This window comes from Coregonus clupeaformis, unplaced genomic scaffold (genome assembly GCF_020615455.1).
Source record: "Coregonus clupeaformis isolate EN_2021a unplaced genomic scaffold, ASM2061545v1 scaf0074, whole genome shotgun sequence".
Taxonomy (NCBI): Eukaryota; Metazoa; Chordata; class Actinopteri; order Salmoniformes; family Salmonidae; genus Coregonus; species Coregonus clupeaformis.
Window position 1 is genome coordinate 749,938 of NW_025533529.1, and position 25,858 is coordinate 775,795.

Genomic DNA, 25,858 nt, shown 5'->3' on the forward strand with positions numbered 1-25,858 from the left:
TAGCCAATGAGAGGGAAGATACGTGTCCGAACAACAGGAACAACTCTGATATTATTTGTTTTTGCCGGGATGTCACGAGTCCTACTCATATCAGTACACTCGTAACAACCTAACAATTAGGGGAAAAAATGCTCCATCAAATAAGCCTCACGTAGCAAATAAGCCATTCCAATTTTTTTGTAGAACAAATTCTACACTCTCTTTTTTACCTCTATACTAAAATTCCTCACATTGTGAGCGAATAAAACGAAACATCGCCACCTGCTGGAGAAGACAGATGTTGTGCCCAGTTATCCCTCTCGCATCGCCTCTTCCTCTCTCATATTACCGGTCTTCATTTTCAGCTATCTCCAGCTGTCAGCCGCCCTTCGGCGTTCTTCGCAGCCGTCTTCCATCGGGGTGGGTATTGTAGTTTGGAAACGTATGTCTAAGCATATAGTTAGGGAGGAGATTCTATAAAACAACGACAATACCCAGCATCCACCTCTGCCGTGAAAGGATTGTAGAGGGACGCGGTTTAAAATGTATGGTCGTAGTTGATGTGGTGCGTTGCATTCGATCGTCGGTATGGTTGTTGTGTCATACTTGAACATCATTCATTTTAGATTTCGTGGATTTACAAACGCTTTTAATTAAAATTTTAAATAACTTTGAAGCAATCCATCACCGCTTTTGCTTGCCAGTGAACGAACGCTCAAAGACTGAAAGAGAGCTAGCTAACGCGTTTATGTGCCGCGCTCTAGGTCATTAATTTCCCTCGTCGTGGTTCTTCTAGCTACCCTGCTGAGATCATGCATCGACTTCAACACTTGGCAAATAGATCATTGATTGCAGGTGTTTTTGACCCGTCTCCAGCCCTTGTGCGGACAAAGGCTCGTGAAACCTCATGTTTAGTGCAGTCCATACGACTCAAAACACAAGGACCAGTTGAAGAGTATGGACTGAAGAGATTCAGTACAGCTGGAGCAACCGTGGTATTGAGAGAGAATGGCAAGATGCGAGAAAAGACTCTGACCATGGACACCATCAATCCGCAGGTGAAAGCGGTGGAGTACGCTGTGAGAGGAGCCATTGTCACGAAGGCTGGGGACATTGAGAGAGGCTTGCAGCAGGTGAAAACACATTGCCCATCATTCTAGCTAGTGAGGAAAACATTTACTTGGTGAGCTTGCTGGCTCATGCTAACCAGCATTTACCGAGAACTAGCTTTTTACACAGCCGTAACGTTGGCACATCCTCCTGAGCAAACAAGCAAGCTAGCTAACTAGTCATGGATATGTGCTCTCATGTTTTGTAGGATCAACTAAAATAGTGAACGACAGTTGGGGAAATGGAGACGTAACGTTAGCTGGCTAGCTAGTTTATCTAGAAGGACGCGTGTAGCGTCTTCTCTCACTGCTGATACAATGTTGCATCATCCTCCTCGAGTTGGGATGCCCATCCCCTTGTAGGTGTGTGATAAGGAGCCAATCCTGCCTCATGATTTTCTCAACCTTGGTGGTCCCTCCTCATGGACGTGGCAGTGATGAGCTTTGACAGGGGACCTCCCGCACCAGACAGTGAATTTCTAAATCTACCGTCTGGGGTTTGTTTTGTTTGATTCTGGAAACGGTCCACTACAAGCCGGAATGTTGAATACAATTACATTTGAAGTTACTCAACCGGTTGTCTGCGTGGTTGGTCCTTTTGCAGGTAGGACTTTGAGACTATATCCACAGGAAAGTATTATTAACACTTTTCAAAGCACTGGTAGTGCGTTCAGATAACTTTAACCTGAAGCATGCACACATGATGCAAATACATGAATACTTGCCAAACGTAACGTTACAGTGCGCATGTTTACATGGTTTTAGACCTGCTTCATGTAATATAATTCTGAACGCAACTCAGTGCTTTGAAAAGTTGGTCTAATAATACTTTCCTGTGGATAGATTGGCTCAAATTCCTACCTGCAAAATGACCAACCACGCAGACAACCAGTAGAGTAAACGCATTTAATTATATTCAACATTTCGGCTTCTATGGGACCATTTCCAGAATCTAACACTCGGGGGGAGGGGGGTAAAAAGCCCTGACAAAGGCCTTGAGGCCAATATGTAAAGCTTAATAAAGAACAGTGATACAAGCAAGAGCAGTGGGCCTGGCTTCTATTTTCTCTCGTGTTATTCAATTGTTACCATGCACCTGCAACAAAGATAGCTCAACTGTGCAAGTCCCTTTTTGAACCTTCTGGTTCCCAGGCAATGATGAGCTTAGCTAGTGAAAGCTCATCGAAAGATAATGGTATCAGTGGCTCAACTGCTATTCATGTACACAATGTGCTGTTTAGTGATGCCTTTAAATTAATATCAGGGAAGGACTCCTTGTGATCCAGACTGTTGTGTGGGTAAGTTTAGGCTAGTTTACTTCAATGATGGAGATGAGCTACAACACAGGGATAATTTTATGTAAATGTAATTCTATGAGCTACAAGATCAGTGGACTGGAATTCATTCATGCAGACTAATGCTGTGACTGACCTATAGCCCACACTCCACTTGAATGAAAACCAGTCTTTGAAATCTACTCACACTACTCTCCTTTCACTTGAGTCTTACACTCACTTGCTTCTCTGTCATGTTGGAAAAGTTGATTGATGTGTGCCTTGGGCAATGGCAGTTCAACTAATAATATCCCTGAAACAGGTGCCTTCCTAGGGGTCGGTAGGAGCACATGATCCTCGTACCACCCACAGATACAAGACCACACTAGGGTGGGTCGTTTTATGTCCCCTGCATACTCTTGTCAAAAATATGATTTAGATACTGGGCCAACACAAGGGCATTCAAATGTTATTGTAGGCCTACAGCACTTGGGTTAGGCTAATACATCATGTAATGGATGGTGTCAATCAATGATAAACCCCCAGTATACAAAATCATGCAATGTATTTGCTCTTTGACCCCAACCATGACTGGAGTAATTATTTGATCCATCACTTGCTGTAACAACTCCTCTAATATACTCTTCTGTCTTGTAGGACTAAATCTGCCTCAACAGTTACACTGATAGAAATAATAGCCTACTTAGATCTGTACTACACTGAACAGAAATGGAAATGCAACATGTAAAGTGCGGGTCCCATGTTTCATGAGCTGAAATAATGAACCTAGAAATGTTCCATTTGCACAAAAAGCTTATTTCTCTCAAATTGTGTGCACAAATTTGTTTACATCCCTGTTGGTGAGCATTTTATCCATTGTCAAGATAATCCATCCACCATTTCTCTACCATAAGCCGCCTCCAACGTCATTTTAGAGAATTTGTCAGTACGTCATACCGGCCTCACAACCGCATACCATGTGTAACCATGCCAACCCAGGACCTCCACATCCGGCTTCTTCACCTGTGGGATAGTCTGAGACCAGCCACCAGTCTGATTGGCTGGGCCTGGCTCCCCAGTGGGTCTGCCTGGCTCCCAAGTGGGTGGGCCTATGCCCACCCATGGCTGCGCCCCTGCCCAGTCATGTGAATTCCATAGATTAGGGCCAAATTAATTTATTTCAATTGTCTGATTTCCTTATATAAACTGTAACTCAGCAAAATCTTTGAAATTGTTGCATTTCATATTTTTTTTCAGTATAGTTCTTCATATGTGCAGGGATATTTAAAAAATTGCAATTTTCTTAACATGAATATAAATTGTACTTTTTTCCCTCCAGGGTCAGAAACACCCCTTCACTGAGGTCATCAAAGCCAACATTGGAGATTCACATGCCATGGGGCAGAAGCCAATCACCTTTCTCCGTCAGGTGAGGGGCAGGGATGGGTTAGGAAAAGTGTGGTCTTGCAAAGTCATATTTACATCACCTGTCCTACCACCATAACCACCACAAGGTCAAATAGACTTCTAATTCCATAATCACCCTCTCTAACTGGACTGTTGATTCGATGATCTTGCTAAGGAAATATTCTGGCAGGACGGCTATCTGTTTATTCAGAGTTACTAAATCAGTCATCCTTGGCTGGGCATCAGTTTGGCAGATGAGGATGCACATCTACTGTTTTGTTTAGGCTACTATTTGCAAACATTAGAGGAATGTCCTCAGCTCATGGAGAGGTTGGAAATGAGATCACGTTAATTAATACTTAATAATACATTCATCTCTTAACAGCAGCATAACACATTTTATCTATCACTATCTGGTATTCTAGAAGAAAACAAAACATGAAGCATATTCTTACTCTACTTACTGTTGAATTCCACCCAGCAAATTCGTGTTGGATAGGCTAACTGGGCATGAGCACAGAGTATGGGGTGTTCTGTTGGTCTCTTCTAGTGAAAGTGCACATTCCAGAGATGGGGCTACATTATGTCCAGTCTTGTGCTCCACATTGTTATAACAATCGCCTTGGGCGATATTGAATTAATTTGAATTAATGTATTTGCGTGATCTTCCAAATATCTGTATCTCAAGAATCAAGTTCTTTTACATTTTTTATGAGCGTTTATGTCCACTTATTCTCATGTCTTTTTGGTCTCGTCTCATTCGCTCTTTCTGTGAGCAATGACTTGTGAGCTGTGCACCTTCCAATATACACACACACCAAGCCCCTCCCCTCTGCCACTCACAACGACAAAGATGAGAGACCACTTCTTCCTCTCTGACAAACGGATTCAACTCGCTATTTGCATTTGAGGTTTGGTCCAACAGAATTGGTCAAATAAAATTGTATTTGTCACATGCGCTGAATACAACAGGTTACCGTGACCTTACCGTGAAATTCTTACTTATGAGCCCTTTCCAAACAAAGCAGAGTTTTTTTATAAAGTAAATAAGGAAACTAAAGGAAAAATGGACACCGAAACAGAGACATTTTACTGTAATAGAGAAGTTAACCTTTCCAACAATTCCCTTTTTATGTCTCAACTCTTCAAATTGCGCGCAGAGCGGACACTACTAAAACAAGAGTAGCAATGAACATTGATTCTGGAAAATGAATGCTCAATTTGTCACGCCAGACATTGCAGGACCACTTAACGCTAGAAGCATTTTAGCCAAAGACTGTTATACTAGCTGTCTAGTCTGTGTTTTATAATTGTTCAATAAGCATAAAACACAATTGTATAAAGAATTGGCAACTCCTTCTCATTCTGAGAAATAAGGTAGGCCACTTGATTTCAACATCTGAACAAAATGGACAGGCTAGCATGCTGTTCAAACAGTTGGAGACAGACAAGGGTGTGTTCATAACAATTAAACTGTTCTACCTTGTTAGCAAGCAAATATATATAATTTGGCTAAACTTGAAATATAAAGGTTAGCTGGCTACTCACTAGCAGATGGGCTTGTGCTTGAGAGATTGTTTATGAGACCTGTGTTAACTCTATAATTCCTGCTACAAGAAGTTAGTCTCTTTTTTTTATTAACCCATCCACCTCCATCCCCTCTTCAGAGAACACAAATATCTTATTTTGTTTTTGCAGCTTTTTTGCTACATATACACTACCATTCAAAAGTTTGGGGTCACTTAGAAATGTCCTTGTTTTCGAAAGAAAAGCAATTTTATTGTCCATTAAAATAACATCAAATTGATCAGAAATACAGTGTAGACATTGTTGATGTTGTAAATGGCTATTGTAGCTGGACATGGCTGATTTTTAATGGAATATCTACATAGGTGTACAGAGGCCCATTATCAGCAACCATCAGTCCTGTGTTCCAATGGCACGTTGTGTTTGCTAATCCGAGTTTATCATTTTAAAAGGCTAATTGATCATTAGAAAACCCTTTTGCAATTGTTAGCACAGCTGAAAACTGTTGTGCTGATTAAAGAAGCAATAAAACTGGCCTTCTTGAGACTAGTTGAGTATCTGGAGCATCAGCAATTGTGGGTTCGATTACAGGTTCAAAATGGCCAGAAACAAAGAACTTTCTTCTAAAACTCGTCAGTCTATTCTTGTTCTGAGAAATGAAGGCTATTCCATGCAAGAAATTGCCAAGAAACTGAAGATCTCGTACAACACTGTGTACTACTCCTTTCACAGAACAGCACAAACTGGCTCCAACCAGAATAGAAAGAGAAGTGGGAGGCCCCGGTGCACAACTGAGCAGGAGGACAAATACATTAGAGTGTCTAGTTTGAGAAACAGGCACCTCACAGGTCCTCAACTGGCAGCTTCATTAAATAGTACCCGCAAAACACCAGTCTTAACGTCAACCGTGAAGAGGCGACTCCGGGATGCTGACCTTCTAGGCAGAGTTGCAAAGAAAAAGCCATATCTCAGACTGCCCATCTTCATCTTTTCTTTTTATTGGCCAGTCTGAGATATGGTTTTTTCTTTGCAACTCTGTCTAGAAGGTCAGCATCCCGGAGTCACCTCTTCACTGCTGATGTTAATTTTAGAATAAGGATGTAACGTAACAATGTGGAAAAAGTCAAGGGGTCTGAATACTTTCTGAATGCATTGTATATATCTCGTGAATCGTCCATAAGTTTGAAAAAATCGAGATATGATTTTTAGGCCATATCGCCCAGGACTACAATCGCCCCCAGGGCAGCCCACTTCAGATCTTCCATTATCATTAAAATAATATCCCCAGTGATTGAATGAACTAGTAGGCTAGCTTTACCAGGAGGCCTGTTTTTTTTTTATATTGTTGAAGTACCGGTATGTGAAGTCTATATAGCCTAGTTTTAGTAGTTCTATAAAGCCTAACTCTGCACCGCCCACCTTCCTTTGTCTATAATAAACTTGCGTTGTCAGGTGGCTTGAAAATAAATCTGTCAGTTGCCGATGACATTGTGTGCAGACCGGTGTGACCATGGAACTCTGTCGTAAAACTTTCCATGTGATTCAGTAGCTTGCAAGGCAGAAAGCTTTGTTGATGCCAGTCAATGCCACTGCTATGTCACTGTCCAAGGTGACTTGTGTCCCTGGCCTCACTCCCCAATATTTACTGCTATGGAACCATAGAACCTGTGTGCCAATGTCATGCTGCCTATTTGACTGTGGTCAAAGGTTCTGCCCTAAATCTCATCTGCAAACATGCTCTCCACCACCTAGCAACTTCACTACAAACAAATAAACACAGAACAGATTGTGTAAATTACTTGTGGCTAGGCTACACTAGCCTCCTATTGACGGGTTGGCTGACAACGTTACAGAAATGATGCGCGCACATTAATGGGTCCGGAAGCGGTGCGTTATGATTCTGAACGGTCAGATAGCAGCCATGTGGGGAATTGTAGGTGGCACGTTTCAGCTAGTTTTATCTTGCTCTTGATGTCTTGTTTTGAGGTGTTTTGACTTCATGTCAATGCTAATATGGCACAAATTCGCTAGCTAGCTAACCAACAACTGTGCAAATTAATTTGTTTTCAATAAACATTGGAGACTAAATATAGTTTACATGTTGACAACAATCTAAGTCAACCCCATCTGTTTTGCCCCATAGTTGCGTATGCATCGGTTTTGTTGCTAAACCACCAACCCGCCTATGTACTTCATATTGGTAAAATGGAAGGCCATTTTTAAGTTGCTTATTTAATGTCTGTCATTGTGTAAACCCATGAGTCCTCTCGATAGAATGAGTAATGTTCAGATGAGTGTTGTTGATTTGCTTTAGAAGCCATTCTCAGAGTGAAAGAACACAACACATCTTCCTCCTCCACACGTACTAGTCCTTACATGCAACAAGGGCTACATACAGGAATCAGAAATTCCATTAGAACTGTACAAGATGTACAAGTGCAAACATGATTGTGTGGAAGGATGGCTTCAGGAAAGAAGGTTTTTTTCTCCTGTTGGTTCACCTGGGATGCTTATGTAATGCTATTTACATATTATGTCAAATAAATTGCCATTTTAAATGTGAAGGTGTCTGTGTGTCTTGATGGGGGTGAAGTTAACATGAACACTTCCTGTCTGTATGTTCAGGTGGTGGCTCTCTGCTCATTCCCAGATCTGTTGAACAGCCCTAGTTTCCCGGAGGATGCCAAACAGCGTGCCCGTCGCATCCTACAGGGCTGTGGGGGACAGAGCCTGGGTGTGTACTGTATGCCTGTCTGAGTGCACTGCACTCACATTCCTGTGTTGAAATATAGCCCAATAATATAGCTTTAAATGCTGACCAAGTAGGAGATTTGGCCTCCTGTGCACTGTTGATGGGTTCAGAATTGTCTCACTGACAAAGAACAGGATGCTAGGTTAATGCAGAACCTAGCAGTGTTTTCGTTACAACGATATGCATTTGAATTCTTTCTGTGACCTACATTTGCTGCAAGATATGCCTAATAGTTCATGTAAAACTGCATTGTACGGTGGAGCTAGAAAGTGTATGCAAGTTGAAGTTATCTAAGCTCTCATTTATTTCCTGAAACAGAACATGAAAACCAAATCCGGAGTTGATACCATATTGTGTGTTAACTCCAGGGTCGTATAGTGCCAGCCAGGGAGTGGACTGTATTCGGCAGGACATTGCTGTCTACATAGAGCAACGGGATAAGGGTGTGCCTGCCGACTGGGACAATATTTACCTCACCACCGGAGCTAGTGATGGCATCGTGGTAAGTCTTTAGTTCTCAACCCTTTCGAATAATCCTCTTACAAACAAAAGGGAGTTGGTTGGTATTTGTTTAATGTAAGCTGTGACTGAAAGTTCATTGGATTTATTAGGGATTTTCATGTTTTTGACAGTGAGTCGCTTTCCTACTAGTTGTTGCTGTTGTGAAACGATATTCTCATCTGACCGTAGAGCATCTTGAAAATGCTGGTGTCGGGCCAGGGCCGGTCCAGGAGTGGTGTGATGATCCCCATCCCTCAGTACCCCCTGTACTCTGCAGCCATCTCTGAGATGGAGGCCGTTCAGATCAACTACTACCTGGACGAGGACAACTGCTGGGCCCTGGATATCAACGAGCTCCACAGAGCCTACCAGGCTGCCAAGGAGCACTGTCACCCCAGAGTCATCTGCATCATCAATCCAGGCAACCCTACCGGTGGGTCTCACCAGCCAGAACAATGAGATTAGGCTTCTTATGTAATGTGGCTATCCAGTGTTCAACACATCAAAGACCAATATCACACACATCCAAGACCAGTTTCCACCACATCCAAGACCAGTATCCAACATATCCAAGCATGAGCATCTCAAATCTATATGTTGCAAATGTTTCCCATGTCCCATAAGGCCAATAAGCATGATGATTAACTTTAAGAGGTCGCTATGTTGATACTGTACAACCAATTGAAACAAGCAACTAGGCCAAGGGTCATTGTGTAAGATATTATATGTGGAACCCCCTCTACTCTGCTTTGTCATGTAGGGTAGCTGATGGGTGTTTATAGCCTGCATAGGAAACTGGATCAGTCTTCACAAGCTGACATTATGTTCAAGGAATCTGACTCCCTCTTACATAGCTGTAACATAACTCGGTAAAGCTGTAATGTAATAGTCTGCCTGACACCTAACTTGAAGTCTTCCTGACTTCAGAGTCTGGAAAGGCTCCATGATGTTCATAATGAATGGGGCTCTGCTTTTTTTACTGATTGGTTCAACTATTTCTCACTCAAACACCCACATTAACAGCCACACAATCAAAACTCAAGCCAACTTCTGTGTGAATAACAACGGGCTCCTGTCCAGACCAGTGTGTCACAGTTCTCCCTCGCGTCCACCAGGCTAGTAACCGTCCGTGAGGTAATACTGCGGTCCTCTGGTTTCCAGCTGCCTCCATAATACAGGACATTCTGTCTTTGTAGACATGGTGTCCCCTGTACAAATGGAAGGCCCATGTAGAGTTGCCCATGTACTCAATTTCAGCACCTGTGGTGACCACTCTCCCTCCCCCTTCTCCTTTCTTTCTCTCTGGCAATATTCAGGTCAAGTGCAGAGTAAGAAGTGCATCGAGGAAGTCCTCCACTTTGCCTACGAGGAGAATTTGTTTGTTATGTCCGATGAGGTAATTGTTTGCTGTTTCCAACTACTGTAGTGTATTGATCTGAATCGACACCAACTATTTCTCTACTTTTCCAGTCCTATGAGAAGTATCAATTCTCCATTGATATAATCCTCCTATGTGTGTGTCCAGGTGTATCAGGACAACGTGTACTCCCCAGACTGTCAGTTCCACTCCTTTAAGAAGGTGCTCTATGAGATGGGCCCAGAGTACTTCAACACTGTCGAGCTGGCCTCATTTCACTCCACCTCCAAAGGCTACTCAGGAGAGTGAGTATTCATATCCACGTGCCCCTCGCACGGGGTCACTATTTCCCCAAAGTACCCTTAAAACACCACACGCTGTCTGTGCTCACTCTGAATTCTCCGTCTGACCGCCATAAGTAGTCAATGACTTACATTACACGTTCCTATGTATCCATAACAAGCTGTCCATCTCTTATAGCCCCTTAGTCTTATGTATTTGATCTACAAGAGCACTCTGTAAAATGTTTGCCTTTTGCGTTAGTACGCCATGTTGCCGTGGGAGACAGATCCGTGCTGTGCTTTAGCCAACTCCTGATTTGCGTTGTCATGCTTGTTTAAACGTCAGACGAGTTGGCTAAATCACAACACAGGCTACCAGGCCAAAAAAAACAATGACCTTGGAATGCAGACTGACTGGCTCATCGGATTGTCCTTGCCATGGTTGATTTGATCTAGGATAAACTCCAGTTTGGTTCTATTGTGTGTGACTGTGTACCCAACACTAACGCTCCCCTCTCCTCTGTCCTCTTCCCCTGCAGGTGTGGGTTTAGAGGGGGCTATATGGAGGTTCTCAACCTCGACCTGGAGGTCAAGGCACAGCTGGTGAAGCTGCTCTCTGTGAGGCTGTGTCCCCCTGTCTCTGGACAGGCTGCCATGGATGTCATCGTCAACCCTCCTCTGCCACACGAACCCTCCTATCTCCAGTTCCACAAGGTCTGTCACTCAATGTTCAGAGAGGGGGGGGGGGTCAATGCTCTAGGGTTCATTTGTTAGTGTTCAGTTTTGATTGTCATCCAAGACCCATGTCTGACCTCTGTGTATCGTGTTGTCTTTCAGGAGAAGAGTGCTGTGCTTGGAGCTCTGGCTGAGAAGGCCCAGATGACTGAGCAGATCCTCAACACGGTCCCTGGGATCAAATGTAACCCTGTGCAGGGAGCCATGTACGCCTTCCCCCGCATCTTCATCCCCCTACGAGCTGTGGAGGAGGCCAAGGTCTGTTCACCTAACAGCCATCTATAAACCTACTGCTAAAATGGGATTCCTTTCTACACCCATTTGTCCATTAGTGAATTTGTCACTTCTCAACTCGGAGAACTCACCTCATGCATAAAACTTGCATGGTGTAGGTACTGTGCAGCTGACCACAAATTGGCATCTGCATATAATTATATGCCTCCACACCCGAAACTAGAAAAACAGGTTTGTAACTGTGTCTCTCTTCTGCAGTCCCTGGGAATGTCTCCTGACATGATGTACTGTCTGAGGCTGCTTGAGGAGACTGGCATCTGCCTCGTTCCAGGCAGTGGCTTCGGCCAGAGGGAAGGGACCTATCACTTCCGGTAACTGCTCAACTCATGGAAACATTGCTGACCATCATACATTTACAAAGACGGAAGAATTTAGAGAAGCCTTTCAGAAAGATTGTCTGTGACAGTGTTTTGTTTGTCCTGATTCACCAGTTGGATTCAAATCAGATTGTAACAGTAGCTAGTGACCTACATTGAAGCATTGTAACCTAACCATTACAGTGCCACGTCTACCAGGCTCAAATTGGTCAGGCACTGACATCTCGCTTGCATAAGTAAACTAAAAAGATTTAACTGAGATGGAAATTGCAAATATTACACTAGGCTGAAAGGAGCTAACCGACTAGCTGGCCTACTTTCATTCCAGCTCTATTTCTATATCTTACAGATGCTGTGTTTACTCTGCATTGATCTCTTCCTTCCTGTTTGTCTCTTGCCCGCTAAGTAATCTCTCGTGGACAGATTCACATGTAACAACGTTCTGGAGAATTTTACTTCTGGGTAACCGAGATTACCCGCTAAATTGTTTTGCATATGATTTCCCCCTAGAATGACCATTCTGCCCACGACAGAGAAGCTGAAGGTGCTCCTGGAGAAGCTCAGAGATTTCCATATCAAGTTTCTGAAGGAGTACGCGTCATTGGAGGAACCAAAGAGATGAGAGCACAGAGGATGACGCTCTAGAATAGTTCAGATAGTCCCAGTTTGAGAATGTTTAACACAGCATTAAATAAAAAAGCATTTACAGAGGTATCGACTAACGTAAAGTAAAAAAGTAACCTATGATTGCTTGAAGTTTTAATCTGATTTTAGGAACAGTACTTGTGTTTAAGAGACATTGTGCCTTTGTCAGACGAGGTAAAGGTGTGGGGAATCTGCAGTTGCTACATACATACATTTTAGGACTTGTAAATCGATGTACCCATTGATTCTTGAAGAATAGATCTGATAAATGCCTCAAGCTGTCGTACCCCATCAGAACCCAAAATATATAAGCTTTGTAAATGTAAACAATATAGCCTTAACACGGTTAAAACTGTGTAATGTTGATATCATGGATGATCAGTCCTTGCATCCATAGCTCTGGCTTTGAATTTGGTTACAATTCTCCAGTCCCATCCCTCAGATTTTTATTGGAACGGGCAGGGAGGACGTTTTATTGCAACTACTGCTGATTGCCCCTTTAACACTAAAGCAATGTAAATTGTGACGTACGCGAAGGTTCTCCATTATAGAGGATGCACTGGGGAATGGGACACAATGTTCTGGTTTAAAAAATATGCATTTTGTTGTTTTTGTGCCCGGGAAGTTATTTACACTGTGTTGTATTTTCTATCTGTCTTGAGGCTTTTGTGTCTCCTTAGAGGCATTTAGTGTTAGAGATCTAGACAATGGGGCACTGTAAGTGCAAATATTATCTTGGAACCAGCTGTACCTTTCCATGTGCCAAATGGAACTGGAAAACAGAGATTGTTTATGTAGGTCATGGACTCCGGGCAATGAGTACTGCTACATCAGCTCTTTCTGATCCGAAAAACAGCAGGGAGGGATTCTCCTAACCATTTATAACATCCTATCAGTCCAAGTCATAAAGCTTTGAGCCTGCATAGCTCCCTGTTGGGCACAGGTTTACCCATACAGTACCTATCTAGCATGACAGATGCACTTGGAGAGGGGTTTTTTGGGGGGTGAATGTCTGTACTCTCGGGTGCTTAGTTACAGGTGCTTATTGCCGGCCATTATGTGGTTGTTATGGAAAGAAATGCAATTGTTTGTGTGCTACTCTTAAATGAGTTTAAAGGTCAAACCAAGGGAATTGTAGGTTCTGGTAAATCTGTATATCGGCATGTCCCCTTATTAGGCTATTTATTGCATAGATTGTTTACGCTTTTTACTGACAGTGGCTTTAAGTCTATCATTCACATTTGTATCACAACTCATCTCAGATGATCTCCCGAGTGGCACAGTGGTCTAAGGCACTGCATCGCAGTGCTAGCTGTGCCACTAGAGATCCTGGTCCGAATCCAGGCTCTGTCGTAGCCGGTCGCGACCGGGAGACCCACGGGGCGGAGCACAATTGGCCCAGCGTCGTTCAGGGTAGGGGAGGGAATGGCCGGTAGGGATGTAGCTCAGTTGGTAGAGCATGGCGTTTGCAACGCCAGGGTTGTGGGTTCGATTCCCACGGAGGGCCAGTACGAAAAGTAAAAATAAAATAATGTATGCACTCACTAACTGTAAGTCGCTCTGGATAAGAGCGTCTGCTAAATGACTAAAAATTTAAATGTAATAGAGATGGTGGGTTGAATGCACTTTTGGGTTTTTGTTTGTAAAATGTTTTTGGGATCCTTCTGCCAGTATCTACCTTTCTGCACACTGCGAGCCGCAGGAGATGTTATTGTAAAGTGAAACAGTTTACAATTTCATTTTTTAGGTTGGAGATGAGCGTAGTGACCCACACAAGGCAGTCTAAAAGCTTCAGTTAAACCAATTAATTCAGCCAGCTGATGAACTTTTATTCTCTGATATCATCTCATCTCTATTTTTGTATGCAGTTTAATGCTGAATGAAGTGTTCAAGCATTAACCTAACCTCGGCAGCCATTCAATGTATGAAACTCTTGACTGACGTCAAAATTGTTTTTAACCATTTGACTGCAATGAGGTGCCTTCAATGGCGACAAGCTGTAATTTACATTGAGTGACTTTTGAGAATGTCAGCAAATTAATATATTTTTTATCAATACAATGAAATGTTTTTAAAATGCACATTTTCTGCTAAATGTTTGTTTTCATTTGTTTGCCTGGTTTGTATTCATCATTCTTTCTTCATGAGCTGAAAGTTAACTGGAAAAGGTGTTGGGTTCAACATCGATTTGCTTATACATATCAACGTAGTTTCTAACTGAAATAAGACTGTTAACCCCAGTGTTTGCTTGTCTTGTTTACGTTTTGGATATGCGATATTTAAAATAATTCCAGATTTGCATTTCTTCTTTTGTTATTATTTCTGTTTTGTACAATAAATACTTTTGAGATCCATTTTGAGAGAAGATTCAAAATATGCTTTTGTCTGAAATGAAGGCTGCATTTACACAGGCAGCCCAATACTGATATTTTTCATTAATTTGTATTTTGACCCTTCAGATCAGCTCTGAAAAAGATCTGATGTGATTGGTCAAAAGACCAATTTGTGGACAAAAATATCAATATTGGGCTGCCTGTGTAAATGGTTTCATGCAATGTGAATTGAATGATTGTACTTGGAGAAACTACTGAATCTAATGTTTAGCCATTTACCCAAACATCAGAAACGACAATGACACAGTTCAACATTAAACAGTTTACCCTCTAATACAGGAGGACAATTCACTCTCCACCAGTCATTGAATAACTGCATGTCACACTTCCACCAAAGAAAACATCAGCTTTCCAGTACTGAGTGATGAACTGTTGATAGATCTTAAACTTGGCCATCTTTTAAATTAATATTAGATTGACCCACAGGACACAGTTTTGTCCTAGCCCAGCACTAATGGTTAGTGAGGTGAGTTATTAGTGGATTCTAGGGTCAATTTAAGGTCAATTGTCTGATCAGGAACACCTGGTGTCCTGAAGGTTATAAATCAGCGTTCAGGTGATGTGGAGGCAGGGGGAAAAGGCACACTGATGAAACCATGGCACCAAGAAGGATAAGAAAAATCAGCAATCAGGCAGAAGGACACACAGATGGTCAAATTAGCAAGGAGATGCGCCAAAAGCAAAGGGCGCTTTTTATTCAACAGTTCGAGAAAGAAGGTTTTTAATTTGAAGTAGGCCTAACCCTACCGTCCGTTTTCCATGTTCTTCAAATGAACTGAATTCACTATGTTCTCCTTTTACAGCACAGGACCGTATAAACGAGATGGAGGCAAAATTGGAGCAGACTCTTGCAACAGTAGATCGGGTTTTCAAAGTGGAATTGATGAAAATGCCACCTGCGCTTCAAAAAACCTTGATAATAGATTTAATAAATGGTGCGATTTTCAATTGTATTTTAATTATTTGTTGGAATGCATGCATGTTTTTATTTATGTTGTTTCCACCCTTTCTTTCCTAGCGGATGACATTTCGGCAGGTGAAGTCACAATCGCCATAAAGGTAGGATATCGATTATCCGACTGGCTATAAATGGCTTAGTGCTGCCTCCTTGTGGCTTACTGTAGAAATGTCAACATCCAACATATTTTACAGACCGAGTCACCCGAGATTCACCAGCCTCTCACTAGGAAGCTCAGTAAAAAAGGTAATGGTTTATTTCCTCCATTAATTAATTAAAATGCATATAAACTTGTCATTAACGGTACATTTCTTACTTCTGTAGTCAAAGTAAGTGAAGGTGCATCGGCTCATAAACGGAAGACTACAACAGACCCATCAAAGGTAGCTCGCAATTCAAAGAACTTTATTGGCATGGGAAACGTATGTTTACATTGCCAAAGCACGTGAAATAGATAATAAACAGTGTTATAAAGATGTGCAAATGGATAAAGTACAAAAGGGAAAATAAACAGGGGTTGTATTTACAATTGTTTGTTCTTCACTGGTTGCCCTTTTCTTGTGGCAACAGGTCCCAAATCTTGTTGCTGTGATGACACACTGGTATTTCGCCTAATAGATATGGGAGTTTATCAAAATTTGATTTGTTTTCGAGTTCTTTGTAGGTCTGTGTAATCTGAGAGAAATGTCTCTCTGGTCATACATTTGGCAGGTTAGGAAGTGCAGCTCAGTTTCCACCTCGTTCTGTGGGCAGTGTGCACATAGACAGACCTGGCATCAAGAGAAGACCGGCTATGGCTGCATCTCAATAGCAAGACTATGCTCACTGAGTCTACACATAGTCAAAGCTTTCGTTAATTTTGGTTGTCAGTGGTCAGGTATTCTGCCACTACTCTCTTTTTAGGTCCAAATAGCAGTCCAGTTTGCTGTGTTTTTTTGGTAAAGTCTTTCCAATGTGTCAAGTAATTAGCATTTTATTTTCTCACGATTTGGTTGGGTCTAATTGTGTAGCTGTCCTGGGGCTCTGGTCTCTGAATCGCTTCCTTTAAGGTAGTTGTAGAATTGAACGGCTATTTTCTGTATTTTGATAATTAGCGGGTATCGGCCTAATTCTGCTCTGTATGTATTATTTGGTGTTTTACGTTCTACACCCATGTTTATGCAGAATTCTGCATGCAGTCTCAATTTGGTGTTTGTCCCATTTTGTGAATTCTTGGTTGGTGAGCAGACCCCACAACCATAAAGGGCAATGGGTTCTATAACCGATTCAAGTATTTTTAGCCAGATCCTAATTGGGATGTCGAATTTGATGTCCCTTTTGATGGTGTAGAAGGCCTTTCCTGCCTTGTCTCAGATTGATCACAGCGTTGTGGAAGTTACCTGTGGTGCTGATGTTTAGGCAGCGGTAGGTATAGTTTAGCTCCCACTTTATTTGCATGGCATTAGACCAACGTGTGATTGGGAACAGACCGGGCATTTCCACTTAGAAAATGTACTAAATTGTATTTTTTTTTCTAAAGGGTTCCGAGAAAGCCAGATCACTTGCCAATAGCTCAAGCACTGGAAGCCTACGGTAACTCTCCCTATTTATTCCAGTCCACCACTCAAACACCTGATTTGAACTAATTCAGTAGTGTTAGCTGAAACGCCCTCTTCTGGTTGATTCTGCTCATTTGTTCTTGCAGGTGTGCCACATCCACAAATACAAAAAGAACCAAAACTCGTCTTGCCAAAATCAGTGATCAGTCTCCACTGACTGGAACAAAACACAGGTTTGTCTTCACTTATCACAATCCCTTATGAAAAAAAGATTGCAGTCAGAGTGCAGTGTAACTGCAGTTCTGCAATTACTGGGTCCAAAATACCAGTTGAGTCGACTGCAGTTACTGCACTTTTACTGCAGTTTCAAAACAGCAATATTTTAAGGGATATCGGAGTTTATCAAATTAATTCTGTTTCTAGATCTGTTTCGCAGTCAGCCAGTGATGACCACCTGTATTGCTCCATGTCTGGATTGTCTCCACATGTAACAGTCTCTACAGCCCATGGAGAGGTAACTTTTCATATTGAGGTTGTTGGGGTTAAGTTATTTCAAGCAGTCTAAACTAGTCATATTTTCTCCAGACATTGTGCCTCTCGGATGATACTGTTGAAGATGTCGACATTGGGTTACTGGATGACATGGCTGTTCTCCAGATGCAGAAGTTGATGGTAAAATGTATTCTGTTGTGAATTTCTCATTAAAATGAACAATATATCCCCTACAATTAATTGACTAATCTTTCTCATTTAGAAACTGATGGACTACCTTTTCAACAAAGTCAAAGCGAATCAGCAATGATATCAAGACATTGATCCACTAATGCCACCTATGCATGTTTTACGTTCAAATTAAAAGTTGTGATTCAATAAATTGTATTTGTATATTCATGTTTACTGGCTGGTGAGCAATATTTATCCCCATAAAGTTGGTTGTTGTGAGCATCCTATTGAATGTTTTGTATCAATGATGGTAAAACTTGATAGTTGGCTTTATGAACAAATATAATGGTCTTGCTAACAGTGCTTGACTTGAGCAAGAGCTCACCAGGGCTGAGTACCAGCGCCTAAAATGTTCTACAGCTTGAGCTCCTGTTCCTCTTATAGAATATTAACTCTAAGGTATTGTGGCGCTCCTGCACATATACCATCCCAAGTCGGGTTTATTTAAGCAGTACTCGACTTATTGTGCCTGAAATTCTCACTTTTTGAAAACATCTGTCGGAAAACTAATCACTCATTTTCTGACCCTAATGACAGGACAAATGCTTATTCAATTTAAGGCTGTGGCTTTTCACTCAACCAGTCCCCCTAATCACACATGCTACAGGTCAAACTACAATGACTTAAGTGTAAGCAGGGGACAGTTTCGTGTTACTATAGGAAAACTTCATTTGATCTGTTGCTGCTAGGAAGCTAGCTATACATTTGTCATTTAGCATACTGGCCCCCTGTGGGAATCGATCCCACAACCCTGGCGTTGCAAGCACCATGCTCTACCAACTGAGCTACAGAGGGCCTATATACAACTCATGTATACACTGAATAAAAATAAACATGCAACAATTAAAGATTTTACTGAGTTCACATAAAGGAAATCTGTCAATTGAAATAAATTCAATAAGCCCTAATCTATGGATTTCACATGACTGGGAATATCTGATGGTCAGATACCTTCAAGAAAGATTTATGAATAGGGGCGTAGCACTGAAAATAGAAGTTACAAATGTAACTATGGTTCTACGAATACCTTGAAAACCGTCCGTACGGTTCAAAGTATGGATTATGACCTGCGCGAGGGATGAGTAAAAAAGTCACGCCGGTGACGTGACGTGGGAGGACGTGCCCACACGGTTCATGTACGGTTTTATGTCCGACCACGCACTGTCTCAGAATCTTCTCGCCCAAAAGATTCAGAGTGACCGGAAAGTACTGATGGTCTTCCAGGTATTTGTAGAACCCAAATTTTTTTTAGGGGTTAGATCAGCTTTAATTTTGCAGATTGTAACTTCCATCAATGTAATTGTCTGCATCACTTCCAATCCCCCATATGGTTTGTTTTCGCATATAAACTCAGCAAAAAAACTGTCAACTGCGTTTATTTTCAGCAAACTTAACATGTGTAAATATTTGTATGAACATAAGATTCAACAACTGAGACATAAACTGAACAAGTTCCACAGACATGTGACTAACAGAAATTGAATAATGTGTCCCTGAACAAAAGTAAGTCAGTATCTGCTGTGGCCACCAGCTGCATTAAGTACTGCCGTGCATCATCTCCTCATGGACTGCACCAGATTTGCCAGTTCTTGCTGTGAGATGTTACCCCACTCTTCCACCAAGGCACCTGCAAGTTCCCGGACATTTCTGGGCGGGAATGGCCCTAGCCCTCACCCTCCGATCCAACAGGTCCCAGACGTGCTCAATGGGATTGAGATCCGGGCTCTTCACTGGCCATGGCAGAACACTGACATTCCTGTCTTGCAGGAAATCACACACAGAACAAGCAGTATGGCTGGTGGCGTTGTCATGCTGGAGGGTCATGTCAGGATGAGCCTGCAGGAAGGATACCACATGAGGGAGGAGGATGTCTTCCCTGTAACGCACAGCATTGAGATTGCCTGCAATGACAACAAGCTCAGTCAAACGATGCTGTGACACACCGCCCCAGACCATGACGGACCCTCCACCTCCAAATCGATCCCGCTCCAGAGTACAGGCCTCGGTGTAATGCTCATTCCTTCGGCGATAAACGTGAATCCGACCATCACCCCTGGTGAGACAAAACCGCGACTCGTCAGTGAAGAGCACTTTTTGCCAGTCCTGTCTAGCCTAGCGACGGTGGGTTTGTATCCGTAGGCGACGTTGTTGCCGGTGATTTATGGTGAGGACCTGCCTTACAACAGGCCTACAAGCCCTCAGTCCAGCCTCTCTCAGCCTATTGCGGACAGTCTGAGCACTGTTGGAGGGATTGGCGTTCCTTGTGTAACTCGGGCAGTTGTTGTTGCCATCCTGTACCTGTCCCGCAGGTGTGATGTTTGGATGTACCGATCCTGTGCAGGTGTTGTTACACGTGGTCTGCCACTGCGAGGAAGATCAGCTGTCCGTCCTGTCTCCCTGTAGCACTGTCTTAGGCGTCTCACATTATGGACATTGCAATTTATTGCCCTGGCCACATCTGCAGTCCTCATGCCTCCTTGCAGCATGCCTAAGGCACGTTCACGCAGATGAGCAGGGACCCTGGGCATCTTTCTTTTGGTGTTTTTCAGAGTCAGTAGAAAGGTCTCTTTAGTGTCCTAAGTTTTCATAACTGTGAGCTGTCTTAACGACCGTTCCACAGGTGCATGTTCATTAATTGTTTATGATTCATTGAACAAGCATGGGAAAAAGTATTTAAACCCTTTACAATGAAGATCTGTGAAGTTATTTGGATTTTTACGATTTATCTTTGAAAGACAGGGTCCTGAAAAAGGTTTATATACAGTGGGGAGAACAAGTATTTGATACACTGCTGATTTTGCAGGTTTTCCTACTTACAAAGCATGTAGAGGTCTGTAGTTTTTATCATAGGTACACTTCAACTGTGAGAGACGGAATCTAAAACTAAAATCCAGAAAATCACATTGTATGATTTTTAAGTAATTCATTTGCATTTTATTGCATGACATAAGTATTTGATACATCAGAAAAGCAGAACTTAATATTTGGTACAGAAACCGTTGTTTGCAATTACAGAGATCATACGTTTCCTGTAGGTCTTGACCAGGTTTACACACACTGCAGCAGGGATTTTGGCCCACTCCTCCATACAGACCTTCTCCAGATCCTTCAGGTTTCGGGGCTGTCGCTGGGCAATACAGACTTTCAGCTCCCTCCAAAGACTTTCTATTGGGTTCAGGTCTGGAGACTGGCTAGGCCACTCCAGGACCTTGAGATGCTTCTTACGGAGCCACTCCTTAGTTGCCCTGGCTGTGTGTTTCGGGTCGTTGTCATGCTGGAAGACCCAGCCACGACCCATCTTCAATGCTCTTACTGAGGGAAGGAGGTTGTTGGCCAAGATCTCGCGATACAGGGCCCCATCCATCCTCCCCTCAATACGGTGCAGTCGTCCTGTCCCCTTTGCAGAAAAGCATCCCCAAAGAATGATGTTTCCACCTCCATGCTTCACGGTTGGGATGGTGTTCTTGGGGTTGTACTCATCCTTCTTCTTCCTCCAAACACGGCAAGTGGAGTTTAGACCAAAAAGCTGTATTTTTGTCTCATCAGACCACACGACCTTCTCCCATTCCTCCTCTGGATCATCCAGATGGTCATTGGCAAACTTCAGACGGGTCTGGACATGCGCTGGCTTGAGCAGGGGGATCTTGCGTGCCCTGCAGGATTTTAATCCATGACGGCGTAGTGTGTTACTAATGGTTTTCTTTGAGACTGTGGTCCCAGCTCTCTTTAGGTCATTGACCAGGTCCTTCCGTGTAGTTCTGGGCTGATCCCTCACCTTCCTCATGATCATTGATGCCCGCACGAGGTGAGATCTTGCATGGAGTCCCAAACCGAGGGTGATTGACCATCATCTTGAACTTCTTCCATTTTCTAATAATTGTGCCAACATTTGTTGCCTTCTCACCAAGCTGCTTGCCTATTATCCTGTAGCCCATACCAGCCTTGTGCAGGTCTACAATTGTATCCCTGGTGTCCTTACACAGCTCTCTGGTCTTGGCCATTGTGGAGAGGTTGGAGTCTGTTTGATTGAGTGTGTGGACAGGTGTCTTTTATACAGGTAATGAGTTCAAACAGGTGCAGTTAATACAGGTAATGAGTGGAGAACAGGAGGGCTTCTTAAAGAAAAACTAACAGGTCTGTGAGAGCCGGAATTCTTACTGGTTGGTAGGTGATCAAATACTTATGTCATGCAATAAAATGCACATTAATTACTTTAAAATCATACAATGTGATTTTCTGGATTTTTGTTTTAGATTCCGTCTCTCACAGTTGAAGTGTAACTATGATAAAAATTACAGACCTCTACATGCTTTGTAAGTAGGAAAACCTGCAAAATCGGCAGTGTATCAAATACTTGTTCTCCCCACTGTATCTACACATATGCACACACATACATAAATATCATTTTTTAAAATGTATTTTCCTTTATTACTTTCCAACCCCTAATTGGAGTAAACTAGTGAACAACAATGCTTAGGCCTCTACTTCCAGCTTATACATACTATATACATTTCATGGACACAGTCTATTTTACAATAGTTCTATTTTGTTTGTTTTAACTGCTGAACTTCCTCTACCCTCAACCTCTCTGATCATTTTCATGATGTCCATCCGGTTTTTCTCTACATGCAATATCCCCCAAACTGTGCTCTTTCACAAAAGTTCTCAACCTATATACTTATTATGGACACAGTATGTTTTACATTAGCTATTTTGTTATTAGTTATTAGTCCCATCCTTCAGCTCCATTCAACCCCTCCCATCTATCTCTTAACACCATCCATATTGGATTTCTACTAGCCACATATTTCTCAACCGTACTGTGATGTTTCACAAAAGTTCTGAACCCTTTTATTCTAATTGTTTCTACAGATTGTAAATTGAAAATAAACATTTTTGCTAAAAGTATTATTATATTATTGATCGATTGACTATGACTTTTCAGATCGCCCAGTAGTGCTATCTGCATGGTTAGCTCCAAGTAAATATTGCAATCCTTCAGTTACAATCGTAACTTCTGTTCTACTTCATACCTTTCAGACCGCCAGTACGGTTGAAAGTATGGATGACTCGTACCAACAAGGTCACGATGAATAGCACTACTAACCTCTGATTAATGCACCAGTGCCAATGGAAGAATGGCAGAGCCCATGGTGTAGCAGGATGCGACGTTGACCTTGTAAAATCTTGAGAACGTGCAGGGCGACGACCAGGTAGCAGCTGCGCATATCTCATTCAGGGGGATGCCACTCAGCGCAGCCCAGGATGTGGCAACACTTCTGGTCGAGAGACATATCACACCTTCTGGGACAGGAAGCCCTACTCCCTTGTAGGCCTGAGTGATGACATCCACAACCCAGTGTGAAAGCCTCTGCTTGGACAATGCAAGGCCTTTTGTCTTCCCACTGAAGCGCAGAAACAGCTGGTCTGACTTCCTGTAGTGCTCCGAGGCTTGAATATAGAGTTCGAGGGAACGGACACAGATTTGTTCGCTCCTCCTCCGCATTCTGGAAAGGAGGGGGGCGGTAGGCCGCCATTTCGATGGCTTGATTGATGTGAAGGGGTGATAAAAACCTTAGGCAAAAAGGCTGGATTGGGCCACAAGGTCACACCTAGGTCATCTGCCTTCCATCATAGGCAGACAGGGCTCATAGAGCATGCGTGGAGCTCATTCATACGTTTCGCTGACAAAATAGCTAAGAGGAAAGCCGTTTTCAGAGATAAAATAGTTATGTCCGAAAGGAGATTTCGTCCGGTAATAGCAGGACGGCAGCCAATCAGTAGAGGGTCAGGCACTTTAAAGGCCACACCCATAGCTGTAGTTGGTCTGGGGGCTGGGATGCCATATCCTGCCATCCAACTGTGAGAGCAGGTCCTGTCTGTGAGGGAGCTGCCATAGCTCTCCCTCCAGAAGACTGAGGGTTGGAAACCAGGGTCTCGCTGGCCATCTGGGGGCTACAAGCAGGAGCCTGTGCTGAGCCTGAGAGACCCTGTGCAGCGTTGCTAAGATCAGGGGGGGTCGGAGGGAAAGCATACAGTAGGCCCTCTGGCCATGAGTGGGCTAAGGCGTTCATGCCCAGGGGGCTCTTGGACTCTGCCAGAGAGAACCAGAGGAAGCAGTGGGATGTTTGCTCTGAGGCGAACAGGTCCATATGTGCTGTTCCAAACCGCTGCCATATCATCTTCACTACTTGTGGGTAAAGTCTCCATTCCCCCGGGGGCGGTTTCTGTTGCACCAAGAAGTCTGCCACCTTGTTCACTTTGCCTGAGAGATGAATGGCTCGTAGGGAGGCCAGATGTGGTAGGGCCCGTATCAAGAGTTGTTGGGCCACATGTAGGGACCGTACAGACCTCGTTCCCTCTTGATGGTTGATGTGGAACACTGTCGATGTATTGTCTGATCGTTTCAGGACGTTACATGTTTGTGTTTGAGAACCTGCAGAAAGTGATTCAGGGCTAGGTAAACTGTCTGAAGTTCTAGCACGTTGATGTGCTCTTTCCTCCAGCGGGGGCACCACTCTCCTCATACAGACCTGTGTTGCCACACTGCTCCCCAGCCTGTTAGCGAAGTGTCGGTCGTCACTACCTCCCGCCTTGCTGGAATTGATCCGAGAGGGACACCTGTAGTCAGGTAGGCTCTCTTTCTCCACGGCCACAGAGTAGAGTAGTATATTTTGGTGTTTCTGTCCCACTTGGGGTCCAAGCGGAGGTTGTTGAACCACCGTTGTAGTGGCCTTAAAGACAGCAGGCCTAACGGTGTCACTGTGGAGGCCGCCGCGAGCATGCCCATCAGTTGTTTGAACATTCGTACCTTCACCAATGCATTCAACTGAAATTGTTGCAGAAGAAGAATGCGGTCCACGCGCTGAGGTGTTATTCATGCCCTCATAGTGTAGGAGTTCAGAGCCATGCCAATGAAGGTGACCTTCATTGGCATGTGCGACCCTCGGCCGCACACTTGCGAGAGGGGGCGCAGATGAGCCAGTCGTCGAGGTAAGGAAGCATCTTGATCCGTTGTAGGTGGAGGGAGCTCAGGGCTGCACTCACGCATCTTGTGAAGACGCGAGGAGCCAGGGAGAGACCGAAGGGTAATACCGAAAACTGGTATGCCTGGCCCTGGAAGGCGAACCTCAGAAAACGCCTGTGTTCCGGTAACACAGGAACGTGAAAGTAAGCATTCTTTAAGTCCAGGGATGTGAACCATTCCCCTGCAGCTACGGTCTGGAGAACGTTGACCGTCCGCAACATGTGAAAGGGAAGAACTTTTAGGAAAATATTGAACCGTTGAACCAAGGGCCTCCCTCTGCCACAACTGTGATGCCTGGTTTCTGGGCTGTTTGTTCCACAGTGGTGTAGCCTGACTCAGCTGTTTTCTACTTTCGATGGCCCGCTCAGCCGTGGGGCCGAAGAGCAGTCCGGGGACCAATGGGAGCTTTCTCAGCGTCCGTCTGGAATCAGTGGGCTTGGGCGAGCCAGACCTGGCAACGAGTCACAACAAGGGTGGACATCAGTCTGCCTAGCTCTCTGGTCATGAACGCAAACGCTTGAAGAGATGCGTCATTCAGGTTGCAGAGGTCCAGGTCTGCATGCTCCGGCTGGAGCATCCTGTTCTGTGTTAGCATGAGAAGGAGTTCCCGGTATCCTGCCGGGGCCTTCTTAAAAAAATGGGTTAGCTGCTGTGGCTTGAGGGTCATCAAGCTCTAGCCTAGCTAAGGCCGCACGCAGGACCGCATATATGGGGCAGAGCTTCCTTCTGACTCTGTGTGATCAGCGCCTCGGAATGATTCCTCTGACCCATCTTTAGCATTGAGACTCTGAATGGGTCCACAACACTGGTTGGCAGCTCCTTCACCATGTTGGGCGTCACCATCCTGGTCACTAAAGTGCCGGTTGGAAACCTGAGTGGACAGCAGGTCATCATCCCGGCTATCTGAGTCCTCTGTTGCGTCCCCCATGCTGGAGGGTGTGCTAGAGGGCCCCGACTCAGGGGGCTTGAAGAAACGCAAAAGGGTTTTTAGCTGCTCTATCTCAGAGGATAAGGAATCGACCTTCTGAGTGAGGCTCTTAC

The 25,858-nt window shown here is 43.6% G+C and overlaps 2 protein-coding genes across 6 annotated transcripts; both read left to right on the forward strand.

Moving 5' to 3' along the window:
• Positions 1-384: 384 nt before the first annotated feature.
• On the forward strand, positions 385-13,491 carry LOC121548324 (alanine aminotransferase 2). 3 transcript variants are annotated; one of them, XM_041859755.2, is made up of 11 exons: positions 385-1,112; positions 3,702-3,791; positions 7,922-8,030; positions 8,417-8,550; positions 8,739-8,982; positions 9,866-9,945; positions 10,075-10,211; positions 10,727-10,901; positions 11,025-11,180; positions 11,415-11,527; positions 12,044-13,491. In XM_041859755.2, exons 1-11 carry the CDS (start codon positions 792-794, stop codon positions 12,153-12,155), a joined length of 1,671 nt encoding a protein of 556 aa, XP_041715689.2. In that variant the 5' UTR covers positions 385-791; the 3' UTR covers positions 12,156-13,491. The 3 variants fall into 3 exon arrangements, with proteins under 3 accessions (XP_041715689.2, XP_045068973.1, XP_045068972.1); XM_045213038.1 differs by lacking the exon at positions 385-1,112 and adding an exon at positions 1,119-1,692; XM_045213037.1 differs by lacking the exon at positions 385-1,112 and adding an exon at positions 2,731-2,752.
• Positions 13,492-15,126: 1,635 nt separating this feature from the next.
• Positions 15,127-17,954, forward strand: LOC123483307 (borealin-2-like). Of its 3 annotated transcripts, none has more exons than XR_006658179.1 (10): positions 15,127-15,288; positions 15,375-15,506; positions 15,590-15,630; positions 15,724-15,775; positions 15,854-15,912; positions 17,049-17,101; positions 17,214-17,300; positions 17,504-17,581; positions 17,653-17,739; positions 17,822-17,954. XR_006658179.1 is itself a non-coding variant. In XM_045213045.1 (10 exons), the coding sequence occupies exons 2-10, from the start codon at positions 15,395-15,397 to the stop codon at positions 17,867-17,869; spliced, it is 630 nt and encodes a 209-aa protein (XP_045068980.1). In that variant the 5' UTR covers positions 15,127-15,302; positions 15,375-15,394; the 3' UTR covers positions 17,870-17,954. The 3 variants fall into 3 exon arrangements, 2 of the variants coding, with proteins under 2 accessions (XP_045068980.1, XP_045068979.1); XM_045213045.1 differs by having other exon boundaries at positions 15,127-15,302; positions 17,491-17,581; XM_045213044.1 differs by having other exon boundaries at positions 17,491-17,581.
• Positions 17,955-25,858: the final 7,904 nt, after the last annotated feature.

Excerpts from the sequence above, each read along its gene's own strand:
- LOC121548324 (XM_041859755.2), top strand. The coding sequence starts at position 792 with ATGCATCGACTTCAACACTTGGCAAATAGATCATTGATTGCAGGTGTT. Across the intron at positions 10,212-10,726 it reads TCCAAAGGCTACTCAGGAGA|GTGTGGGTTTAGAGGGGGCT; the intron begins GTGAGTATTCAT and ends CTTCCCCTGCAG. Across the intron at positions 11,528-12,043 it reads GAAGGGACCTATCACTTCCG|AATGACCATTCTGCCCACGA; the intron begins GTAACTGCTCAA and ends ATTTCCCCCTAG.
- LOC123483307 (XM_045213044.1), top strand. The coding sequence starts at position 15,168 with ATGGCACCAAGAAGGATAAGAAAAATCAGCAATCAGGCAGAAGGACAC. Across the intron at positions 15,289-15,374 it reads TCAACAGTTCGAGAAAGAAG|CACAGGACCGTATAAACGAG; the intron begins GTTTTTAATTTG and ends CTCCTTTTACAG. Across the intron at positions 15,631-15,723 it reads AAGTCACAATCGCCATAAAG|ACCGAGTCACCCGAGATTCA; the intron begins GTAGGATATCGA and ends CATATTTTACAG.